This window comes from Salvelinus fontinalis, chromosome 19 (assembly GCF_029448725.1).
Source record: "Salvelinus fontinalis isolate EN_2023a chromosome 19, ASM2944872v1, whole genome shotgun sequence".
Classification (NCBI taxonomy): Eukaryota; Metazoa; Chordata; class Actinopteri; order Salmoniformes; family Salmonidae; genus Salvelinus; species Salvelinus fontinalis.
This window is the reverse complement of record NC_074683.1, coordinates 39,446,345-39,470,102: the sequence shown is the minus strand read 5'-3', so window position 1 is coordinate 39,470,102 and position 23,758 is coordinate 39,446,345. Positions and strand designations below refer to the sequence as shown.

Here is a 23,758-nt window from a genome sequence, read left to right as displayed (position 1 = left end):
CATCTCCAGTCGACTACAAAACCCACTATGCAATGCTCTCTATGGTCTGGTTGGTTGGCTAGCTAGCAAACGTAGCTACACAAAATAATACCAACGTCAATATCAGAATGTGAAGTAGCTAACTAGCTGTCAAATCGCCTAAACAAATTGCACTATACATTTAGGAGTTTACAATCTCACCATGTTCAACTTGCAGATCGATAGGAGAAATGTGTGCGACCCTCTGTTCAATTACACATTTCTCACGCTAGGAATATTGCAAACATATTATCAATGGCTGATTTGAGAGAAGACAGCCTCCCATGTTATGACAATATTGAAATCAGATGTTTTCGCGATCTAAAAGTTGTATTCCTATCAACTTCCTGTGTAGTGAGTGCGGCTTTATCGCAATGCTACGTCATACAGCCCAAATTTCTACCTGCCCTGAATGGCAATAGCTTAGATACACATGAAAACTTGAAATGACCCCTGGGAATCGATAGAACATCGCTGAGGAGCATTTGTGTCTGTAATAAAGCCTTTTTGTAGGGAAAACTCATTCTGATTGTCTGGGCCTGGCTCCCCAGTGGGTGGGCCTGGCTGCCAAGACAGTGGGCCTGGCTGCCAAGTAGGTGGGCTTATGCCCTTCCAGTCCCACCCATGGCTGCACCCCTGCCAGTCATGTGAAATCCATAGACTAGGGCCTAATGAAATTGCTGCATGTTGCGTTTATATTTTTGTTCAGTATAAATGCAGCTCACTTGGGTACTCCACTTTGTGACACTAATTATATAAAAGGGGCCTAGACCACACATGCTCAGTGGGTAATATTTACACGTTGAGCTAAGAAGTACAGTAGGCTATTGAGGAAAAGGGACGCTGGCAATCATTAACTTTTGGTGGATTTGTAAGGGACAACATGAGCTCATATTTAGACTTGTACTCGGGAGGTGACATGATGGCATTGCCTGCGAAGTTAATGTCACGAGGGAACACAAGCCCGGGACACTTCAGTACCACGGGGAGACAGTTGGGAGACGTTCGTTGGGTATGCTGGACAAACAGAGAAGCAGTCGGTCGATATCAGGAGTTCAGCATCGGGGTATGTTGGAGGTGCCACGCAATAGCGACACATCTGTGTCTGATGTCAGTTACACGGATCAGGGACTTGCTTATAATTGAGCGTATGGCTGTTACAACGACGTGGAACAGAATAGGCTGCATAACTCAATGCATGAACCCGGCATACTCAGGAAACTATCCTTTCTCCAGCCCAACAGTGTGTCAAAGGTCATCAAGGTGAAACCTGACATCCACCACGGCTACTGAATGGCCTTGAGCTTGTTGTGCCTACCAAGGAATGGACATTGAGAATACTGTCCTAAATCGCACCTTATAACAGCCCAACCTGTTGCCAACTTCTCTAGAATTTGATTTGATTGGAGCTATATTCAGTCGAGTTGGGATGTTGGTAACTCAGTAGTAAGCCTAGATGAGGTAAGACATTTTACTAGACCTGGACTGTGGTATCACGTCTTACTTGTTGTGGGAATTCACTGATTGCTCTTTCCATTGTGGTATTTGAAACATACAGTATGTAAATTAAAAAAATGACTGGTGTGATTTGAGCCGAGGTTCATATTCACACTGTAAATAATGAGAACATAGTTACCATTTTGGCATTGCAGCATGATACACTTGTCAGAAATGCAAATAATGAAGACAAATATTTACCAGGCCAAAGCCGAGAGCTAGATATTTATTACTATACTGCAAACATCCTTCTTTCCTATGGCAGCTTTGGACCAGGTTTACAAATGGCATTTATTGAAATGTTTACATAATCACTGTCAGAATACAGTAGCCAATGTCCACTGAGCTTTTACTATTAATCAAAAATAATACATCAATTACATTTCTGATGAACAAATCTCTTAATTGATAGTTCTGATATGATAAACTATTGCTATAATTAACACATAACCCAACCAGGGCAAATCTAAAGTACCTGAACAAAAAGGTTAATCCCTTCCACAGTTACCAGGAGAATAACTTGATGATAATGCAGGAAGGGGGTCACGTATAACCCTTGCCTAATCTATAATGCTTCCAACCTAAATATATTACGAGTACCTTTCCCCTTAGCTGAGGGACATATGGATCTCCTTTATGGCATTTTCTGTATGAAATTATGACTGAATAAATTGCATCTTCATTTGTCTTAGAAACTCTTCTATGCTGACTGCAATACCTGGCTCTCTGTGCTTTACAGAATTATGTTAGTGCTTTACTACACCAAGAAATGGATTGCTCTGGAAAATGAACCTGGCTTTGCTATAAATTACACGTATGGATTCTGAGAAATGTGTTATTTTGTTTAAAATAGTCCCCTAATATAATTAGAGTTCCAATTCATGGAGAGTTACAAGTGTACCTATTACAGTAACAGGGTCTGGAATTGAATCTGTCTGCAGGATAAAGAATGATCCGGTGGGCTTTTCATTTGTAATCTTAGACACATTATTTCAGTAATATAGCCTGTGACCATTAGATATGAAAAATGGATTATTGTACAGACAGGTTTATTCATGAGTTTTATTTTATTTTTTGAAGTCCATCCACGAAAGCAAGTTAAATAATGGGTAATCAAATAACTTATCATAAGCTGGTGGTGACACTTTAAAGGGACAATCAGCAGTAGAAACAATAATAAAGTGGCCTCCCCATCCCTGGTCCGATAAAAAGCTGAAGGATGGGGCTGGAGAAATGCAACCACTCTCAAATTTGACAGAGCTATGAATGCAAGGACTAACCATCCATGATATCACCATTATAGTTTTAACCATGTTTTGAGGCTATATAGTCTTTGTTTACATTTTCTTTGTTTACAAACATTGGAATAAAACAAGCTTATATTTTGGATTCTCATGGAATGTGACAGTTGAACTAAGCTCATGAGGCATTTCTAAGTTATATTCTTCAATAATCAATGGGTACATATCATTAATTTATAAGTCCAAAAATGTATCTAGTAACTGCTGATTGCTCCTTTAAGCATCTCATTATTAGCTGAGATCTCTGGTTCGAGATCCTACCTGTGCTGGTTAGAGATCCTACCTGTGCTGGTTAGAGATGCTACCTGTGCTGGTTAGAGATCCTACCTGTTCTGGTTAGAGATTCAACCTGTGCTGGTTAGAGATTCTACCTGTCCTGGTTAGAGATTCTACCTGTCCTGGTTAGAGATTCTACCTGTGCTGGTTAGAGATCCTACCTGTGCTGGTTAGAGATCCTACCTGTGCTGGTTAGAGATTCTACCTGTCCTGGTTAGAGATTCTACCTGTCCTGGTTAGAGATTCTACCTGTCCTGGTTAGAGATTCTACCTGTGCTGGTTAGAGATCCTACCTGTGCTGGTTATAGATTCTACCTGTGCTGGTTAGAGATCCTACCTGTGCTGGTTAGAGATCCTACCTGTGCTGGTTAGAGATTCTACCTGTGCTGGTTAGAGATTCTACCTGTCCTGGTTAGAGATTCTACCTGTGCTGGTTAGAGATTCTACCTGTCCTGGTTAGAGATTCTACCTGTGCTGGTTAGAGATTCTACCTGTGCTGGTTAGAGATCCTACCTGTGCTGGTTAGAGATCCTACCTGTGCTGGTTAGAGATTCTACCTGTGCTGGTTAGAGATCCTACCTGTGCTGGTTAGAGATTCTACCTGTGCTGGTTAGAGATCCTACCTGTGCTGGTTAGAGATTCTACCTGTGCTGGTTAGAGATCCTACCTGTGCTGGCCAGGCTAGTAGATCTATATCTTCCTGATGTACCTAGCTAGGTGGCCATGCTGGTCAAACCTCTTCCTCATAAATAATGATCCTACTACGACCTTAAAAGGTTGCAGAAGCCTGCATATCATCTGTTTGGTGACTCATTTCAACAGACCAGTGCCGGTGCATAACAGATACAGTATATCGATCTTTAGTATCAGCAGAATTAGTGAAGATGCTTTTCTCAAATTTGAGAGTTTTCCAGGCTTGATGCCCACCTCGGTGGCTTATGAATTTGGAGGTTATCGTTTTGGGATCCGTGTCCCTTCCACGGGACAGTTGAGCTAACATAGGCTAATGCGATTAGCATGAGGTTGTAAGTAACAAGAACACTTCCCAGGACATAGACATATCGGATATTGTCAGAAAGCTTAAATTCTTGTTGATCTAACTGCACTGTCCAATTTACAGTAGCTATTACAGTGAAAGAATACCATGCTATTGTTTGAGGAGAGTGCACAGTTTTGAACATGAAAAGTTATTAATAAACAAATTAGGCATATTTGGGCAGTCTTGATAAAAGAATTAAACAGAAATGCAATGGTTCATTTGATCAGTCTCAAACTTTGCACATACACTGCTGTCATCTAGTGGCCAAAATCTAAATTGCAGCTGGGCTGGAATAATACATTATGGCCTTTCTCTTGCATTTCAAAGATGATGGTACAAAAAAAATACAAAAGAACAGTTGTTTTTTTCTTTGTATTGTCTTTTACCAGATCTAATGTGTTATATTCTCCTACATTCCTTTCACATTTCCACAAACTTCAAAGTTTCCTTTCAAATGGTACCAAGAAAATGCATATCCTTGCTTCAGGGCCTGAGTTACAGGCAGTTAGATTTGGGTGAAAATTGAAAAAAGAGGCGGATCCTTAAGAGGTTTTAAGACTGAAGACCACGTATGAATTCAGTATTATTTCCCCGTCTCTTGCTAGTGTGGTTACGGATGTGGTGGGAGCCTGTCATCCTCTAAGTCTGAGCGATCTAATGACTGGTGGTGTGATGGTTCCGAGTCCAAAACATTTTACACGGTTGTAATAACCCACCATTCATTGAAGGAGATCCCAGGAGTTGAAGTGTTTGCATTCAGTAAGACCATGTACCTAATCAATGACTGTGAATTTCAAATGTGTCATAATGGTTATGTTCAATTGTATGCTGAACATTGGAGAATGAATGGGCTCTAATTCAATAATTTAAGATTTTCTTTTGTAAATATGAATAATAACAATGCTATTGTGTTCTTATAGTAGGCTTGACAAACAATGATACAATGCTCGCTTCCCTTTTCCCCTAACCTATGCTGCGGTCCAATCTAAAAGCACAGGAGAAGCAGGGTTAAATCATTCTGCACCATTCAAAAATACATTTGATTTCATTTGTAGTGTCTGGCGGTGGGTGGAGGTGAGCCCACCTTTGGCTAAGGGAGGAGTGGAACAGCACACATATCTAGCGTTTAGACACACAATATTGTCAAGGCATTTATCTTTGAATAATGGAAATGTCCGGAGAATACGGTGGCAGTGGTCCAGGCGTGTCCACAGAGGGAGTGAGCCTGTCAGGCAGCAAGGGTCTCTGGCCCTGTTAAAGTATAATGTGGCCTCTGCTCTGACTCCCCTGGAGCATACCGCTGCCCTAATGCTCTGTTGATCTACTCTGCTACTCTGTTCTACTCTGTTACTCTGTTCTACTCTGTTACCCTGTTCTACTCTGCTACTCTGTTCTACTCTGCTACTCTGTTCTACTCTGTTACCCTGTTCTACTCTGCTACTCTGTTCTACTCTGCTACTCTGTTACTCTGCTACTGTTTTACTCTGCTACTCTGTTACTCTGTTCTACTCTGCTACTCTGTTCTACTCTGCTACTCTGTTCTACTCTGCTACTCTGTTCTACTCTGCTACTCTGTTCTACTCTGTTACTCTGCTTCTCTGTTCTACTCTGCTACTCTGTTACTCTGCTACTGTTTTACTCTGCTACTCTGTTACTCTGTTCTACTCTGTTACCCTGTTCTATTCTGTTACTCTGTTCTACTCTGCTACTCTGTTCTACTCTGCTACTCTGTTACTCTGTTCTACTCTGCTACTCTGTTCTACTCTGTTACTCTGTTCTACTCTGCTACTCTGTTCTACTCTGCTACTCTGTTCTACTCTGTTACCCTGTTCTACTCTGCTACTCTGTTCTACTCTGCTACTCTGTTCTACTCTGCTACTCTGTTCTACTCTGCTACTCTGTTACTCTGTTCTACTCTGTTACCCTGTTCTATTCTGTTACTCTGTTCTACTCTGTTACTCTGTTCTACTCTGCTACTCTGTTACCCTGTTCTACTCTGTTACCCTGTTCTATTCTGTTACTCTGTTCTACTCTGCTACTCTGTTCTACTCTGCTACTCTGTTACTCTGTTCTACTCTGTTACCCTGTTCTACTCTGTTACCCTGTTCTATTCTGTTACTCTGTTCTACTCTCCTACTCTGTTCTACTCTGCTACTCTGTTACTCTGTTCTACTCTGTTACCCTGTTCTACTCTGTTACTCTGTTCTACTCTGTTACTCTGTTCTACTCTGCTACTCTGTTACCCTGTTCTATTCTGTTACTCTGTTCTATTCTGTTACTCTGTTCTACTCTGCTACTCTGTTACTGTTTTACTCTGCTACTCCGCTACTCTGTTTTTCTCTGCTACTCTGTTACTCTGTTCTGCGCTGCTACTCTATTCTGCTACTCTGCTATCTGTTACTCTGTTCTACTCTGCTGCTCTGTTCTACTCTACTACTCTACTACTCTGTTCTACGCTGCTACTCTACTCTGCTACTCTGCTACTTTGTACTACTCTGCTTCTCTGTTCTACTCTGCTACTCTACTACTCTACTACTCTGTTCTACGCTGCTACTCTACTCTGCTACTCTGCTACTTTGTACTATTCTGCTTCTCTGTTCTACTCTGCTACTCTGCTACTTTGTACTACTCTGCTTCTCTGTTCTACTCTGCTACTCTACTACTCTACTACTCTGTTCTATGCTGCTACTCTACTCTGCTACTCTGCTACTTTGTACTACTCTGCTTCTCTGTTCTACTCTGCTACTCTACTACTCTACTACTCTGTTCTACTCTGCAACTCTACTCTGGTACTCTACTCTACTATGCATCTACTCTACCCTGCTACTCTACTATGCCTCTCCTCTACTACTCTGCTACTCTACTCTTCTCTGCTACTCTGCTACTCCACCTCTGCTACTGTGCTACTCTACTCTGCTACGCTACTCTATTACTCTACTCTACTCTATTCTGTTACTCTACTCTTCTCTACTACTCTGCTACTCTGCTACTCTACCCATCTACTCTACCCTGCTACTCTGCCTCTCTCCTACTCTACTCTGCTACTCTACTCCTCTACCCTGCTACTCTACCCTGCTACTCTACCCTGCTACTCTACCCTGCTACTCTACCCTGCTACTGTTCTACTCTACTCTACTCTACTCTCCTCTGCTACTGTTCTACTCTACTCTACTCTACTCTACTCTACTCTACTCTGCTACTCTACTCCTCTACCCTGCTACTCTACCCTGCTACTCTACCCTGCTACTCTACCCTGCTACTGTTCTACTCTACTCTACTCTACTCTCCTCTGCTACTCTACTCTACTCTACTCTACTCTACTCTACTCTACTCTACTCTACTCTACTCTACTCTACTCTACTCTGCTACTCTACTCCTCTACCCTGCTACTCTACCCTGCTACTCTACCCTGCTACTCTACCCTGCTACTCTACTCTGCTACTCTACTCTGCTACTGTTCTACTCTACTCTACTCTACTCTCCTCTGCTACTGTTCTACTCTACTCTACTCTACTCTACTCTACTCTACTCTACTCTGCCTCAGGCCCACGTTCCTCCTTCCACTAGCTTCCTCCGCCACACTGTACCGGCTCCCCACTTCATTTACACTCCTGTTGGAGAGAGTCTTAATGTGGAAAAGCCTGCTGCCAAAACGGATCTTATCTGCTCCGTCTTTTAGGACAGTGCTCCGGAGCACACTGATTAGAGAGCATGAAATAGATTCCCTTCAAACATTATTTATTATTTTGATGTAGAAACATTCGTCAGCTATTATTCTGCGAATTCCCTTCTGTCTGTAATTATTATGCCCATCTTATGCTATATGCTTGAATCCTAAATGAAAAAGTACAGAAACATCTATTGATCGAAAGCCATTGTGTTCAGATGCTATTATTTTAACATTAGACATATCAGGAACAGTCTTTACAGAACATCATGGGTTGGTGTGGGCTGCAGGGAGTCAAACATGGAAGGTTGAGAATGGATAGCTCCGGGCATTCTGACAGTGCTGTTCAGTGAGGCAAAGTGCCAGTAAATTGTTTTTCTTCTGCAGTGCAATTTTATAATTCTTCTGGGAACCAACGACATTGTGTTTGCCAACGACAATAATGATAGATGGGGTAAAATCTAACTGGAGGATTATGGGATGCGCCCTGACCACCAGAAACACTGCTGTTGATTGTCTTGGTTTTTAAACTGTCTGACCTGCATTTTTTAAAATACAATAACATCATACAGTACAGTACACTGTATATATATATATGATGCCATATTATAAAGCCATGTCCCAGAATACAGTACACTGTATATATATGATGCTGTCACGCCCTGGCCTTAGTATTCTTTGTTTTCTTTATTATTTTAGTTAGGTCAGGGTGTGACATGGGGAATGTTTGTGTTTTGTTGGTTTTGGGTGTTTTTTATGGTAAAGGGGTTGTTGGGTATAGTATATGGGTTTGTGTTGAATACATGTGTCTAGCGTTGTCTATGTATGTTTAGTTGTCTAGGAGAGTCTATGGTTACCTGAATGAGTTCCCAATTAGAGACAGCTGATTTCGGTTGTCTCTGATTGGGAGCCTTATTTAGGGTAGCCATAGGCTCTCATTGGTTGTGAGTAATTGTCTATGTCAGAACGTTTGTAGCCAGTGTGTGCACATCGTTATTTAGCTTCACGATCATTTGTTGTTTTGTTAGTTTGTATTAAGTGTTTCGTGTTTATTTTTTCGTCATCTTTATAATAAAAGAAGATGGCTTATTTTCCAAGTGCTGCGTTTTGGTCCGTCAATCCGCCACATGATCGTGACAGAATTACTCACCATTATAGGACCAAGCGGCATGGAAAGCGGCAACAGGACCTACCTACACAGGATTCATGGACATGGGAGGAGATACTGGATGGTAAGGGGCCGTGGGCACAACCTGGAGAATATCGCCTTCCTCGTGAAGAGCTGGAGGCAGCTAAAGCCGAGAGGAGGCGATATGAGGAGGCAGCACGGAGACAAGGCTGGAAGCCCGTGAGTACAACCCAAAAATTTCTTGGGGGGGGCCTTAAAGGGAGTGTGGCGAAGTCAGGTAGGAAACCTGCGCCTACTCCCTGTACTTACCGTGGAGAGCGAGAGTACGGGCAGACACCGTGTTAAGCAGTAGAGCGCACGGTGTCTCCTGTACGCATGCATAGCCCGGTTCGGTACATTCCAGCTCCACGTATCGGCCGGGCTAGACTGAGCGTTGAGCCGTATGTCATGAAGCCGGCCCAACGCATCTGGTCACCAGTGCGTCTCCTCGGGCCGGCGTACATGGCACCAGCCTTACGCATGGTGTTCCCGGTTCGCCTACATAGGCCGGTGCGGGTTATTCCACCTCCCCGCACTGGTCAGGCGACGGGGAGCATACAACCAGGTAAGGGTGGGCAGGCTCGGCGCTCAAGGGATCCAGTACGCCTGCACGGTCCGGTATTTCCGGCGCCACCTCCCCGCCCCAACCCAGTACCACCAGTGCCTCCTCCACGCACTAGCTATATGGTGCGTGTCTCCTGCCCTTTACCACCAGTGCCTAAACCACGCATCAAGCCTCCTGTGTGTCCCCAGAGTCCTGTGCGTCCTGTTGCTGCTCCCCGCACTAGCCCTGAGATGCGTGTCCCCAGCCCGGTGCCACCAGTCCCGGCACCACGCACCAGGCCTACAGTGCGCCTCAGCCGGCAGGAGTCTGCCGTCTGCACAGCGATGACTGAACTGCCCGTCTGCCAAGCGCCATCTGAGCCATCCGTCTCCCCAGCGCCATCTGAGCCATCCGTCTCCCCAGCGCCATCTGAGCCATCCGTCTCCCCAGCGCCATCTGAGCCATCCGTCTGCAATGAGCCTGCAAAGCCGCCCGTCTGCCATGAGCCTGCAAAGCCGCCCGTCTGCCATGAGCCTGCAGAGCCGCCCGTCTGCCATGAGCCTACTGAGCCGTCCGCCAGACAGGAGCCGCTAGAGCCGCCAGCCAGACAGGAGCCGCTAGAGCCGTCCGTCAGACAGGATCTGCCAGAGCCGCCAACCAGACAGGATCTGCCAGAGCCGCCAACCAGACAGGATCTGCCAGAGCCGCCAACCAGACAGGATCTGCCAGAGCCGCCAACCAGACAGGATCTGCCAGAGCCGCCAACCAGACAGGATCTGCCAGAGCCGCCAGCCAGCCATGAGCAGCCAGATCCGTCAGCCAGCCATGAGCAGCCAGATCCGTCAGCCAGCCATGAGCAGCCAGATCCGTCAGCCAGCCATGAGCAGCCAGATCCGTCAGCCAGCCATGAGCAGCCAGATCCGTCAGCCAGCCATGAGCAGCCAGATCCGTCAGCCAGCCATGAGCAGCCAGATCCGTCAGCCAGCCATGAGCAGCCAGATCCGTCAGCTAGCCATGAGCAGCCAGATCCGTCAGCTAGCCATGAGCAGCCAGATCCGTCAGCTAGCCATGAGCAGCCAGATCCGTCAGCTAGCCATGAGCAGCCAGATCCGTCAGCTAGCCATGAGCAGCCAGATCCGTCAGCTAGCCATGAGCAGCCAGATCCGTCAGCTAGCCATGAGCAGCCAGATCCGTCAGCTAGCCATGAGCAGCCAGATCCGTCAGCTAGCCATGAGCAGCCAGATCCGTCAGCCAGCCATGAGCAGCCAGATCCGTCAGCCAGCCATGAGCAGCCAAATCCGTCAGCCAGCCATGAGCAGCCAGATCCGTCAGCCAGCCATGAGCAGCCAGATCCGTCAGCCAGCCATGAGCAGCCAGATCCGTCAGCCAGCCATGAGCAGCCAGATCCGTCAGCCAGCCATGAGCAGCCAGATCCGTCAGCCAGCCATGAGCAGCCAGATCCGTCAGCTAGCCATGAGCAGCCAGATCCGTCAGCCAGCCATGAGCAGCCAGATCCGTCAGCCAGCCATGGGCCGTCCCTCAGTCCGGAGCTGCAGTCCCTCAGTCCGGAGCTGCCATTCCTCAGTCCGGAGCTGCCATTCCTCAGTCCGGAGCTGCCCCTTACCCTGGTGCTGCCCCTTACCCTGGTGCTGCCCCTTACCCTGGTGCTGCCCCTTACCCTGGTGCTGCCCCTTACCCTGGTGCTGCCCCTTACCCTGGTGCTGCCCCTTACCCTGGTACTGCCCCTTACCCTGGTACTGCCCCTTACCCTGGTACTGCCCCTTACCCTGGTGCTGCCCCTTACCCTGGTGCTGCCCCTTACCCTGGTGCTGCCCCTTACCCTGGTACTGCCCCTTACCCTGGTACTGCCCCTTAGTCCGGAACTGCCCCTTAATGCAGTGTGGTTAATGTGGAGGGGGGTCATCTGGAGGAAGCTAAGGAGGCGGTTAGGGACTGTGGTGACGTGGGGACCACGACCAGAGCCGGAGCCGCCACCATGGATGGAAGCCCACCCAGACCCTCCCCTAGACTGTGTAATGGTGCGCCCGGAGTTCGCACCTTAAGGGGGGGGTTATGTCACGCCCTGGCCTTAGTATTCTTTGTTTTCTTTATTATTTTAGTTAGGTCAGGGTGTGACATGGGGAATGTTTGTGTTTTGTTGGTTTTGGGTGTTTTTTATGGTAAAGGGGTTGTTGGGTATAGTATATGGGTTTGTGTTGAATACATGTGTCTAGCGTTGTCTATGTATGTTTAGTTGTCTAGGAGAGTCTATGGTTACCTGAATGAGTTCCCAATTAGAGACAGCTGATTTCGGTTGTCTCTGATTGGGAGCCTTATTTAGGGTAGCCATAGGCTCTCATTGGTTGTGAGTAATTGTCTATGTCAGAACGTTTGTAGCCAGTGTGTGCACATCGTTATTTAGCTTCACGATCATTTGTTGTTTTGTTAGTTTGTATTAAGTGTTTCGTGTTTATTTTTTCGTCATCTTTATAATAAAAGAAGATGGCTTATTTTCCAAGTGCTGCGTTTTGGTCCGTCAATCCGCCACATGATCGTGACAGATGCCATATTATAAAGCCATGTACCAGAATACCGTACACTATATATACATTTATATACACTACTGTTCAAAAGTTTGGGGTCACTTCGAAATGTCCATGTTTTTTAAAGAAAAGCACCTGTGAGGTCAGCATCCCGGAGTCGCCTCTTCACTGTTGACGTTGAGACTGGTGTTTTGTGGGTACTATTTAAAAAAGCTGCCAGTTGAGGACTTGTGAGGCATCTGTTTCTCAAACCAGACATTATAATGTACTTGTCCTCTTGCTCAGTTGTGCACCGGGGCCTCCCACTCCTCTTTCTATTCTGGTTAGAGCCAATTTGCGCTGTTCTGTGAAGGGAGTAGTTCACAGCGTTACACTAGATCTTCAGTTTCTTGGCAATTTCTCGCATGGAATAGCCTTCATTTCTCAGAACAAGAATGAGGACTTGTGAGGCATCTGTTTCTCAAACCAGACATTATAATGTACTTGTCCTCTTGCTCAGTTGTGCACCGGGGCCTCCCACTCCTCTTTCTATTCTGGTTAGAGCCAATTTGCGCTTGGTAGTGTGTGTATATATATAACTCATTCTATATATTATAAAGCCTGTCACGATCGTCTAAGGTGGAAACAGTAGACCAAGGTGCAGCGTGGTGAGCGTACATACTTCTTTATTATAAGATGTCGCCAACAAAACAAAAAACATCAAAACGAAAATGTGATGCCAACGTGGTGCTCACAGGCAACTATACATGGACAACTACCCACAAATACAGGTGGGAAAAGGCTACCTAAGTATGGTTCTCAGTCAGAGACAACGATACACAGCTGCCTCTGATTGAGAACCACACACGGCCAAACACACAGAAATAGAAAACATAGAACAAGGAACATAGGAAAACGGAAAAGGAACCCACCCAAATCCGACCCTGACCAAACCAAAATAGAGACATAAAAAGCTCTCTAAGGTCAGGGCGTGACAAAGCCATGACCCAGAATACAGTACACTATATATAATGCCATACTATGAAGCCGTGATCCAGAATACAGTACACTATATATAATGCCATACTATGAAGCCGTGACCCAGAATACAGTACACTATATATAATGCCATATTATAAAGCCATGACCCAGAATACAGTACACTATATATAATGCCATATTATGAAGCCATGACCCAGAATACAGTACACTATATATAATGCCATATTATGAAGCCATGACCCAGAATACAGTACACTATATATAATGCCATATTATGAAGCCGTGACCCAGAATACAGTACACTATATATAATGCCATATTATGAAGCCGTGACCCAGAATACAGTACACTATATATAATGCCATATTATGAAGCCGTGATCCAGAATACAGTACACTATATATAATGCCATATTATAAAGCCATGACCCAGAATACAGTACACTACATATAATGCCATATTATAAAGCCATGACCCAGAATACAGTACACAATATATATAATGCTATATTATGAAGCAATGGCCCAGAATACAGTACACTATATATAATGCCATATTATGAAGCCATGACCCAGAATACAGTACACTATATATAATGCCATATTATAAAGCCGTTACCCAGAATACAGTACACTATATATAATGCCATATTATAAAGCCATGGCCCAGAATACAGTACACTATATATAATGCCATATTATAAAGCCATGTCCCAGAAATGTATTACATTTTCTGAAAGGATGAACAGCACATATTTTCACTCCATGTATTTTGTCTGTGATGATGGCTGAAACCACATTCATTGCAGTAATATTTCATTGGTAGTCAAATACTCTCACATCAGTGAAGAAGTGACCCCATGTTAGATTCCTACAGCAACCCACCAGGCTGCTGTGGATGTGGTTGATGTTGGACGCAGTGAAGCATCAAGCATGTTCTCTGTGTCCATGTGATTTGCCCGTGTGTTTCTTGTAATCTGCCAGCCCTAATGTCCTGTTGGCCCAACAACCACTTTTACGGGGCCATTCTGCTCAACCCCCCCCCCGCCAAATTCAAAAAACAGAAATCTCATAATTAAAATTCCTCATACATACATGTGTCTTATACCATTTTAAAGGTATCTTGTTGTTAATCCCACCAATGTGTCCGATTTCAAATATGCTTTTCAGCGAAAGCACCACAAACGATTATATTAGGTCACACCAAACCACAATAAGCACAGTCATTTTTCCAGCCAAAGATAGGAGTCAAAAAAAGCACAAATAGAGATAAAATGAATCACTAACCTTTGATGAACTTCATCAGATGACACTCATCGGACTTCATGTTACACAACACATTTATGTTTTGTTTGATAAAGTTCATATTTATATAAAAAAATCTGAGTTTACATTGGCGTGTTACATTCACTAGTTCCAAAAACATCCAGTGATTTTGCATAGCCACTTCTCTTCAACAGAAATACTCATCATAAATGTAGATGATAATACAAGTTATACACATGGAATTACAGATATACCTCTCCTTAATGCAACCGCTGTGTCAGATTTCAAAAAAACTTTACGGTAAAAGCAAACCATGCAATAATCTGAGACAGCGCTCAGAACAATAGTCAAATTAGCCGCCATGTTGGAGTCAACAGAAACCAGAAATTACGTGATAAATGTTTCCTTACCTTTGATGATCTTCATCAGAATGCACCCTCAGGAATCCCAGGTCCACAATAAATGCTTGATTTGTTCGATAATGTCCGTTATTTCTGTCCAATTAGCTACTTTTGTTAGCGCGTTTGGTAAACAATTCCAAAGTCACGAAGCGCGTTCCCTAAAAGCTGACGAAATGTCCAAAAGTTCCGTAACAGTCAGTAGAAACATGTCAAACGATGTATTGAATCAATCTTTAGAATGTTGTTCACATAAATCTTGAATAACGTTCCAACCGGAGAATTACATTGACTTCAGATGAGCGATGGAACAGAGCTCCCTCTCATGTGAACGCGCATGGTAAAAGCATGGTCAGGTCATGGCAGATTTGACTAATTCGTCTCTCATTCGAGAACTCGTTCATATCTCGCTGTAATTTCAATGGGATCTTGGTTGAAAATCGACCAGCCTAATAATTTCCACTTCCTGTTTGGATTTTATCTCAGGTTTTTGCCGGCCATATGAGTTCTGTTATACTCACAGACATAATTCAAACAGTTTTAGAAACTTCAGAGTGTTTTCTATCCAATACTAATAATAATATGCATATATTCACAACTATGACTGAGGAGCAGGCCGTTTACTCTGGGCACCTCTGTGCACCTTTCATCCAAGCTACTCAATACTACCCCTGCAGCCACAAGAAGTTAATAACCAACAATGAAGAGTTAAAAAGTTTTTAAATATTTGCAAAATAAAAAAGGAAATAGTACCACAATAAATTAACAATAACGTGGCGCATTGTTACTGAGTCAATGTGCATGGGTACGAGGTAGTAATTAGGCTATATACAAAGAGTATCGTTACCGAGTCAATGTGCAGGTAGTAATGAGGTAGTAATGAGGCTATTTCAAGCAGTATCGTTACCGAGTCAATGTGCAGGGGTACGAGGTAGTAATGAGGCTATATACAAGCAGTATCGTTACCGAGTCAATGTGCAGGGGTACGAGGTAGTAACGAGGCTATATACAAGGAGTATCGTTACCGAGTCAATGTGCAGGGGTACGAGGTAGTAATTAGGCTATATACAAGGAGTATCGTTACCGAGTCAATGTGGAGGTAGTAATGAGGTAGTAATGAGGCCAGTTCAAGCAGTATCGTTACCGAGTCAATGTGCAGGGGTACGAGGTAGTAATTAGGCTATATACAAGGAGTACCGGTACTGAGTCAATGTGCAGGGGTACGAGGTAGTAATGAGGCTATATACAAGGAGTACCGGTACTGAGTCAATGTGCAGGGGTATGAGGTAGTGGAGGGAGTTGAGGTAATATGTACATATAGGTAGGGGTAAAGTGACTAGACAAAAGGATAGATAATAGACAGTAGCAGCAGTATACTGTAGTTAGGGGTAAAGTGACAAGACAACAGGATAGATAATAGACAGTAGCAGCAGTATACTGTAGTTAGGGGTAAAGTGACAAGACAACAGGATAGATAATAGACAGTAGCAGCAGTATACTGTAGGTAGGGGTAAAGGATAGATAATAGACAGTGGCAGCAGTATACTGTAGGTAGGGGTAAAGTGACTAGACAACAGGATAGATAATAGACAGTAGCAGCAGTATACTGTAGTTAGGGGTAAAGTGACAAGACAACAGGATAGATAATAGACAGTAGCTGTCACACCCTGGCCTTAGTTATCTTTGTTTCCTTTATTATGTTTGTTAGGTCAGGGTGTGACATGGGGAAGGTTTGTGTTTGGGTGGTTATATGGTTAAGGGGTTGTTGGGTTTTGTGTGTGTGGTTTTGTGTTGAGTGAGTATGTCTAGGTATGTCTATGGTTTAGTGAGGGTTTCTAGGTATGTCTATGGTTGCCTGAGTGGTTTCTCAATCAGAGACAGGTGTCTTTCATTTGTCTCTGATTGGGAGCCATATTTTAGGCGGCCATAGGCATCATGTGTTTGTTGGGTCATTGATTTAGTCATTGTCTTAGTCTGTGTCTAGGTCTGTTTCAAGTTTGCATGTTTTGCATTTAGTCGGTTTTGGTTTCACGGTCTTTGATTTGTTGTTTTGCTTCGTTAGTTCATCTCCTAAATAAAGAGAAGATGCATTATTTACACGCTGCGCCTTGGTCCTATCTCTCTCCCATGGATGATCGTGACAGAATGACCCAACCATTCAGGACCAAGCAGCGTGAAAGGAGGGAGCCAGAGCCCGTTGTGCAGATACTGGAGGTGAGCAATGGGAAGGATATAGAGACTGTTAAGGATTTATTGAGGAGTTTGGAGGAGAGTGAAAAGAGGGAGCTGCTGTGTTGGTGCGTGAGGCACGACATCCACCCGACAGAGCGTGTACGGGATGTGATGTTACCTGAGTCAGCTCTTCATGCTCGTCCTGAGTTGCGTGCTAACCGTCTGGGAATGACAGTTCCACGAACCAGCCCTCCTGTGTGCATTCCTAGTCCTACATCTCCTGTAACACCTTCCCGTCCCAGCCTGGTACCACCAGTTCCGGTACCACGCCCCAGGATTCCAGGGTGTGGGAAGGATACAGAAACTGTTAAGGATTTATTGAGGAGTTTGGAGGAGAGTGAGAAGAGGGAGCTGCTGTGTTGGTGCGTGAGGCACGACATCCACCCGACAGAGCGTGTGCGGGATGTGATGTTACCTGAGTCAGCTCTTCATGCTCGTCCTGAGTTGCGTGCTACCCGTCTAGGAATGACAGTTCCACGAACCAGGCCTCCTGTGTGCATTCCTAGTCCTACAGCTCCTGTAACACCTTCCCGTCCCAGCCCGGTACCACCAGTTCCGGCACCACGCCCCAGGATTCCAGGGTGTGGGAAGGATACAGAAACTGTGAAGGATTTATTGAGGAGTTTGGAGGAGAGTGAGAAGAGGGAGCTGCTGTGTTGGTGCGTGAGGCACGACATCCACCCGACAGAGCGTGTGCGGGATGTGATGTTACCTGAGTCAGCTCTTCATGCTCGTCCTGAGTTGCGTGCTAACCGTCTGGGAATGACAGTTCCACGAACCAGGTCTCCTGTGTGCATTCCTAGTCCTACACCTCCTGTAACACCTTCCCGTCCCAGCCCGGTACCACCAGTTCCGGCACCACGCCCCAGGATTCCAGGGTGTCTCCAGAGCCCTGTTCGCATTGTTGCTTCTCCCCGCACTCGCCCTGAGGTGCGTGTCCTCATTCCGGTACCACCTGTGCCGGAACCACGCACTAGGCCTATAGTGCGCTTTGAGAGCCCAGTGTGTCCTGTTGCTGCTCCCCGCACTAGCCCTGAGATGTGTGGCCCCAGCCCGGTACCACCAGTTCCGGCACCACGCACTAGGCCTAATGTGCGTATCCAGGGTCCAGTATGCCCTGTTCCTTCTCCCCGCACTAGCCTTCAGGTGCGTGTCCCTAGCCCGGTACCACCAGTTCCGGCACCACGCACCAGGCCTGTAGTGCGTCTCAGCCGGCCAGAGCTGCCAGTCTGCCCCGAGTCGTCAGAGCTGCCAGTCTGCCCCGAGTCGTCAGAGCTGCCAGTCTGCCCCGAGTCGTCAGAGCTGCCAGTCTGCCCCGAGTCGTCAGAGCTGCCAGTCTGCCCCGAGTCGTCAGAGCTGCCAGTCTACCCAGTGCCATCTGAGTCATCCGTCTACCCAGTGCCATCTGAGTCATCCGTCTACCCAGTGCCATCTGAGTCATCCGTCTACCCAGTGCCATCTGAGTCATCCGTCTACCCAGTGCCATCTGAGTCATCCGTCTACCCAGTGCCATCTGAGTCATCCGTCTACCCAGTGCCATCTGAGTCATCCGTCTACCCAGTGCCATCTGAGTCATCCGTCTACCCAGTGCCATCTGAGTCATCCGTCTACCCAGTGCCATCTGAGTCATCCGTCTACCCAGTGCCATCTGAGTCATCCGTCTACCCAGTGCCATCTGAGTCATCCGTCTACCCAGTGCCATCTGAGTCATCCGTCTACCCAGTGCCATCTGAGTCATCCGTCTACCCAGTGCCATCTGAGTCATCCGTCTACCCAGTGCCATCTGAGTCATCCGTCTACCCAGTGCCATGTGAGTCATCCGTCTACCCAGTGCCATGTGAGTCATCCGGCTACCCGGCGCCATCTGAGCCATCCGGCTACGCGGCGCCATCTGAGCCATCCGTCTGCCCAGCGCCTTCTGAGCCATCTGTCTGTCCCGAGCCATTAGAGCCGTCCATCAGTCAGGAGCTGCCAGAGCCGCCAGCCAGTCAGGAGCTGCCAGAGACGCCAGCCAGTCAGGAGCTGCCAGAGACGCCAGCCAGTCAGGAGCTGCCAGAGCTGCCAGCCAGGCAGGAGCTGCCAGAGCTGCCCTACAGTCATGAGCTGCCCTACAGTCATGAGCTGCCCTACAGTCATGAGCTGCCCTACAGTCATGAGCTGCCCTACAGTCATGAGTTGCCCTACAGTCATGAGCTGCCACCCAGTCATGAGCTGCCCTACAGTCATGAGCTGCCCTACAGTCATGAGCTGCCCTACAGTCATGAGCTGCCCTACAGTCATGAGCTGCAATACAGTCATGAGCTGCCCTGCAGTCATGGGCTGCCCTACAGTCATGAGCTGCCCTACAGTCATGGGCTGCCCTGCAGTCATGAGCTGCCCTACAGTCATGAGCTGCCTTACAGTCATGAGCTGCCCTACAGTCATGAGCTGCCCTACAGTCATGAGCTGCCCTACAGTCATGAGCTGCCCTACAGTCATGAGTTGCCCTACAGTCATGAGCTGCCACCCAGTCATGAGCTGCCCTACAGTCATGAGCTGCCCTACAGTCATGAGCTGCCCTACAGTCATGAGCTGCCCTACAGTCATGAGCTGCCCTGCAGTCATGAGCTGCCCTACAGTCATGGGCTGCCCTGCAGTCATGGGCTGCCCTACAGTCATGAGCTGCCACCCAGTCATGAGTTGCCACCCAGTCCGGACCTGCCGGAGTCCCTCAGCCCGGACCTGCCGGAGTCCCTCAGCCCGGACCTGCCGGAGTCCCTCAGCCCGGACCTGCCGGAGTCCCTCAGCCCGGACCTGCCGGAGTCCCTCAGCCCGGACCTGCCGGAGTCCCTCCGCCCGGACCTGCCGGAGTCCCTACGCCCGGACCTGCCGGAGTCCCTACGCCCGGACCTGCCGGAGTCCCTACGCCCGGACCTGCCGGAGTCCCTACGCCCGGACCTGCCGGAGTCCCTACGCCCGGACCTGCCGGAGTCCCTACGCCCGGACCTGCCGGAGTCCCAACGCCCGGACCTGCCGGAGTCCCAACGCCCGGACCTGCCGGAGTCCCTACGCCCGGACCTGCCGGAGTCCCTACGCCCGGACCTGCCGGAGTCCCTACGCCCGGACCTGCCGGAGTCCCTACGCCCGGACCTGCCGGAGTCCCTACGCCCGGACCTGCCGGAGTCCCTACGCCCGGACCTGCCGGAGTCCCTACGCCCGGACCTGCCGGAGTTCCTTAGCCAGGACCTGCCAGAGTTCCTCAGCCAGGACCTGCCAGAGTTCCTCAGCCATGACCAGCCAGAGTCGTCCGCCAGCCATGATCAGCCGGATCCGTCAGCCAACCATGAGTCATCCAGCCAGGATCCGTACCTCAGTCCGGAGCTGCCGTCCCTCAGTCCGGAGCTGCCGTCCCTCAGTCCGGAGCTGCCGTCCCTCAGTCCGGAGCTGCCGTCCCTCAGTCCGGAGCTGCCGTCCCTCAGTCCGGAGCTGCCGTCCCTCAGTCCGGAGCTGCCGTCCCTCAGTCCGGAGCTGCCGTCCCTCAGTCCGGAGCTGCCGTCCCTCAGTCCGGAGCTGCCCCTTATCCTGGTGCTGCCCCTTATCCTGGTGCTGCCCCTTATCCTGGTGCTGCCCTTTAGTCCGGTGCTGCCCCTTAGTCCGGTGCTGCCCCTTAGTCCGGTGCTGCCCCTTAGTCCGGTGCTGCCCCTTAGTCCGGTGCTGTCCCTTAATCCAGTGGGGTTAAGGGGAAGGATGGCCATTGGGAGGAGGCTACGGAGGCAGGTAGTGACTATGGTGGGGTGGGGACCCCGACCAGTGCCGGAGTCGCCACCGTGGAAGGAAGCTCACCCAGACCCTCCCCTAGACTGTGTGCTGGTGCGCCCGGAGTTCGCACCTTAAGGGGGGGTTATGTCACACCCTGGCCTTAGTTATCTTTGTTTCCTTTATTATGTTTGTTAGGTCAGGGTGTGACATGGGGAAGGTTTGTGTTTGGGTGGTTATATGGTTAAGGGGTTGTTGGGTTGAGTGAGTATGTCTAGGTATGTCTATGGTTTAGTGAGGGTTTCTAGGTATGTCTATGGTTGCCTGAGTGGTTTCTCAATCAGAGACAGGTGTCTTTCATTTGTCTCTGATTGGGAGCCATATTTTAGGCGGCCATAGGCATCATGTGTTTGTTGGGTCATTGATTTAGTCATTGTCTTAGTCTGTGTCTAGGTCTGTTTCAAGTTTGCATGTTTTGCATTTAGTCGGTTTTGGTTTCACGGTCTTCGATTTGTTGTTTTGCTTCGTTAGTTCATCTCCTAAATAAAGAGAAGATGCATTATTTACACGCTGCGCCTTGGTCCTATCTCTCTCCCATGGACGATCGTGACAGTAGCAGCAGTATACTGTAGGTAGGGGTAAAGTGACTTGGCAACAGGATAGAAAATAGACAGTAGCAGCAGTATACTGTAGGTATGGGTAAAGTGACTAGACAACAGGATAGATAATAGACAGTAGCAGCAGTATACTGTAGGTAGGGGTAAAGGATAGATAATAGACAGTAGCAGCAGTATACTGTAGGTAGGGGTAAAGGATAGATAATAGACAGTAGCAGCAGTATACTGTAGGTAGGGGTAAAGGATAGATAATAGACACTAGCAGCAGTATACTGTAGGTAGGGGTAAAGGATAGATAATAGACAGTAGCAGCAGTATACTGTAGGTAGGGGTAAAGGATAGATAATAGACAGCAGCAGCAGTATACTGTAGGTAGGGGTAAAGTGACTAGACAACAGGATAGATAATAGACAGTAGCAGCAGTATACTGTAGGTAGGGGTAAAGGATAGATAATAGACAGCAGCAGCAGTATACTGTAGGTAGGGGTAAAGGATAGATAATAGACACTAGCAGCGTTGTACTTAAGTGTGAAAGAATACGAAAGAGTCTATGTGTGAGTGTGTGTGTGTGGCGTCAATATGCATGAGTGTGTGTGTGTTGGAGTGTTAGTGTATTATGTGTGAGCGTGTGGGTAGAGTAAGGCGGTAATGTAAGGGGGTCAATGCTAATAGTTAGGGTTGCCATTTAATGAACGGCTAAGCAGTCTTATGGCTTGGAGGTAGAAGCTGTTCAGCAGTCTTATGGCTTGGAGGTAGAAGCTGTTCAGCAGTCTTATGGCTTGGGGGTAGAAGCTGTTCAGCAGTCTTATGGCTTGGAGGTAGAAGCTGTTCAGCAGTCTTATGGCTTGGGGGTAGAAGCTGTTCAGCAGTCTTATGGCTTGGGGGTAGAAGCTGTTCAGGAGCCTTTTGTTCACAGACTTGGTGCTCCGGTACCTCTATCTTCCATGTGGTAATTGTTAATTCACCAGCGTTGAAAATGCTTTGCTAACATTTCATGATAAAATATGAAATTGCAGTTGTCTCTTGCCGTGTTTTGGAATGGTTACCTCAGTGTTTATCATGGACACTGGCTGCATATAAGGACCATGTGTGCAAAGCTCTGAGAGAGTCCCTGTTCAACGCAACCTGCCTCTCCTTTGTAACACAATTGATGTTGTGGATGCAGATGAGCCCTTTGTTGGAAGCTTGCACCTCATCCTTTATCTAGGGCTGCCAGAGAGAGAGAGAGAGGAGAGGGAATCCATTCAAAAGAACCAGGACAGAACCTGCTGTTCACATGAACTCTCTGTGAACTAGACTCAACAGCAGGGTCCATACACCAGAACCAATAATCCAGCTCCAGCTACAGTCCAGCTACAGTACAGCTACACTCCAGCTACAGTCCAGCTACAGTCCAGCGACAGTCCAGCTCCAGCTACAGTTTAGCTACAGTCCAGCTACAGTCCAGCTACAGTCCAGCTCCAGCTACAGTTTAGCTACAGTCCAGCGACAGTCCAGCTACAGTCCAGCTACAGTCCAGCTACAGTCCAGCTCCAGCTACAGTCCAGCTACAGTCCAGCTACAGTCCAGCTCCAGCTACAGTCCAGCTACAGTCCAGCTACAGTTTAGCTACAGTCCAGCGACAGTCCAGCGACAGTCCAGCGACAGTCCAGCTACAGTCCAGCTACAGTCCAGCTCCAGCTACAGTCCAGCTACAGTCCAGCTACAGTCCAGCTACAGTTCAGCTCCAGCTACAGTCCAGCTACAGTCCAGCTACAGTCCAGCTCCAGCTACAGTCCAGCTACAGTCCAGCTACAGTCCAGCTCCAGCTCCAGTCCAGCTACAGTACAAGCTACAGTCCAGCTACAGTCCAGCTCCAGCTACAGTCCAGCGACAGCTCCAGCTACAGTCCAGCTACAGTCCAGCTACAGTCCAGCTACAGTCCAGCTCCAGCTCCAGCTACAGTCCAGCTACAGTCCAGCTACAGTCCAGCTCCAGCTCCAGCTACAGTCCAGCTACAGTACAAGCTACAGTCCAGCTACAGTCCAGCTCCAGCTACAGTCCAGCGACAGCTCCAGCTACAGTCCAGCTACAGTCCAGCTACAGTCCAGCTACAGTCCAGCTCCAGCTCCAGCTACAGTCCAGCTACAGTACAGCTACAGTCCAGCTACAGTCCAGCTCCAGCTCCAGCTACAGTCCAGCTACAGTCCAGCTACAGTCCATCTCTCAGAGATTGCATGGAAAGCTCCTGTGTTGTTTATTTATTCTTACTGTATCCTCTGTCAGATGTTAGGTGTCTGCCTGGCAGGGGCAGTGTTTTAAATGTAGCATTCAAAATCGAATTAGACTTTGATTTAATTTCCTTCTAGGAAGTATGAGCACATTGTTCCAGCCTTCATATAACTTAGGCCGTCATTCACAGGCTATAAAGGAATGTTATTAATTTCTGCTCAACAGAAAGTAGATTTGCAGCCTCAGAGATGTGGTTAGCTGATATA

The 23,758-nt window shown here is 47.4% G+C and overlaps 1 protein-coding gene across 1 annotated transcript; it reads left to right on the top strand.

Moving 5' to 3' along the window:
• The first annotated feature begins 1,474 nt into the window (after positions 1–1,474).
• LOC129816191 (uncharacterized protein DDB_G0271670-like) lies at positions 1,475–23,553 on the top strand. Its single transcript, XM_055870431.1, has 2 exons — positions 1,475–1,479; positions 22,578–23,553. Exons 1-2 carry the CDS (start codon positions 1,475–1,477, stop codon positions 23,551–23,553), a joined length of 981 nt encoding a protein of 326 aa, XP_055726406.1.
• Positions 23,554–23,758: the final 205 nt, after the last annotated feature.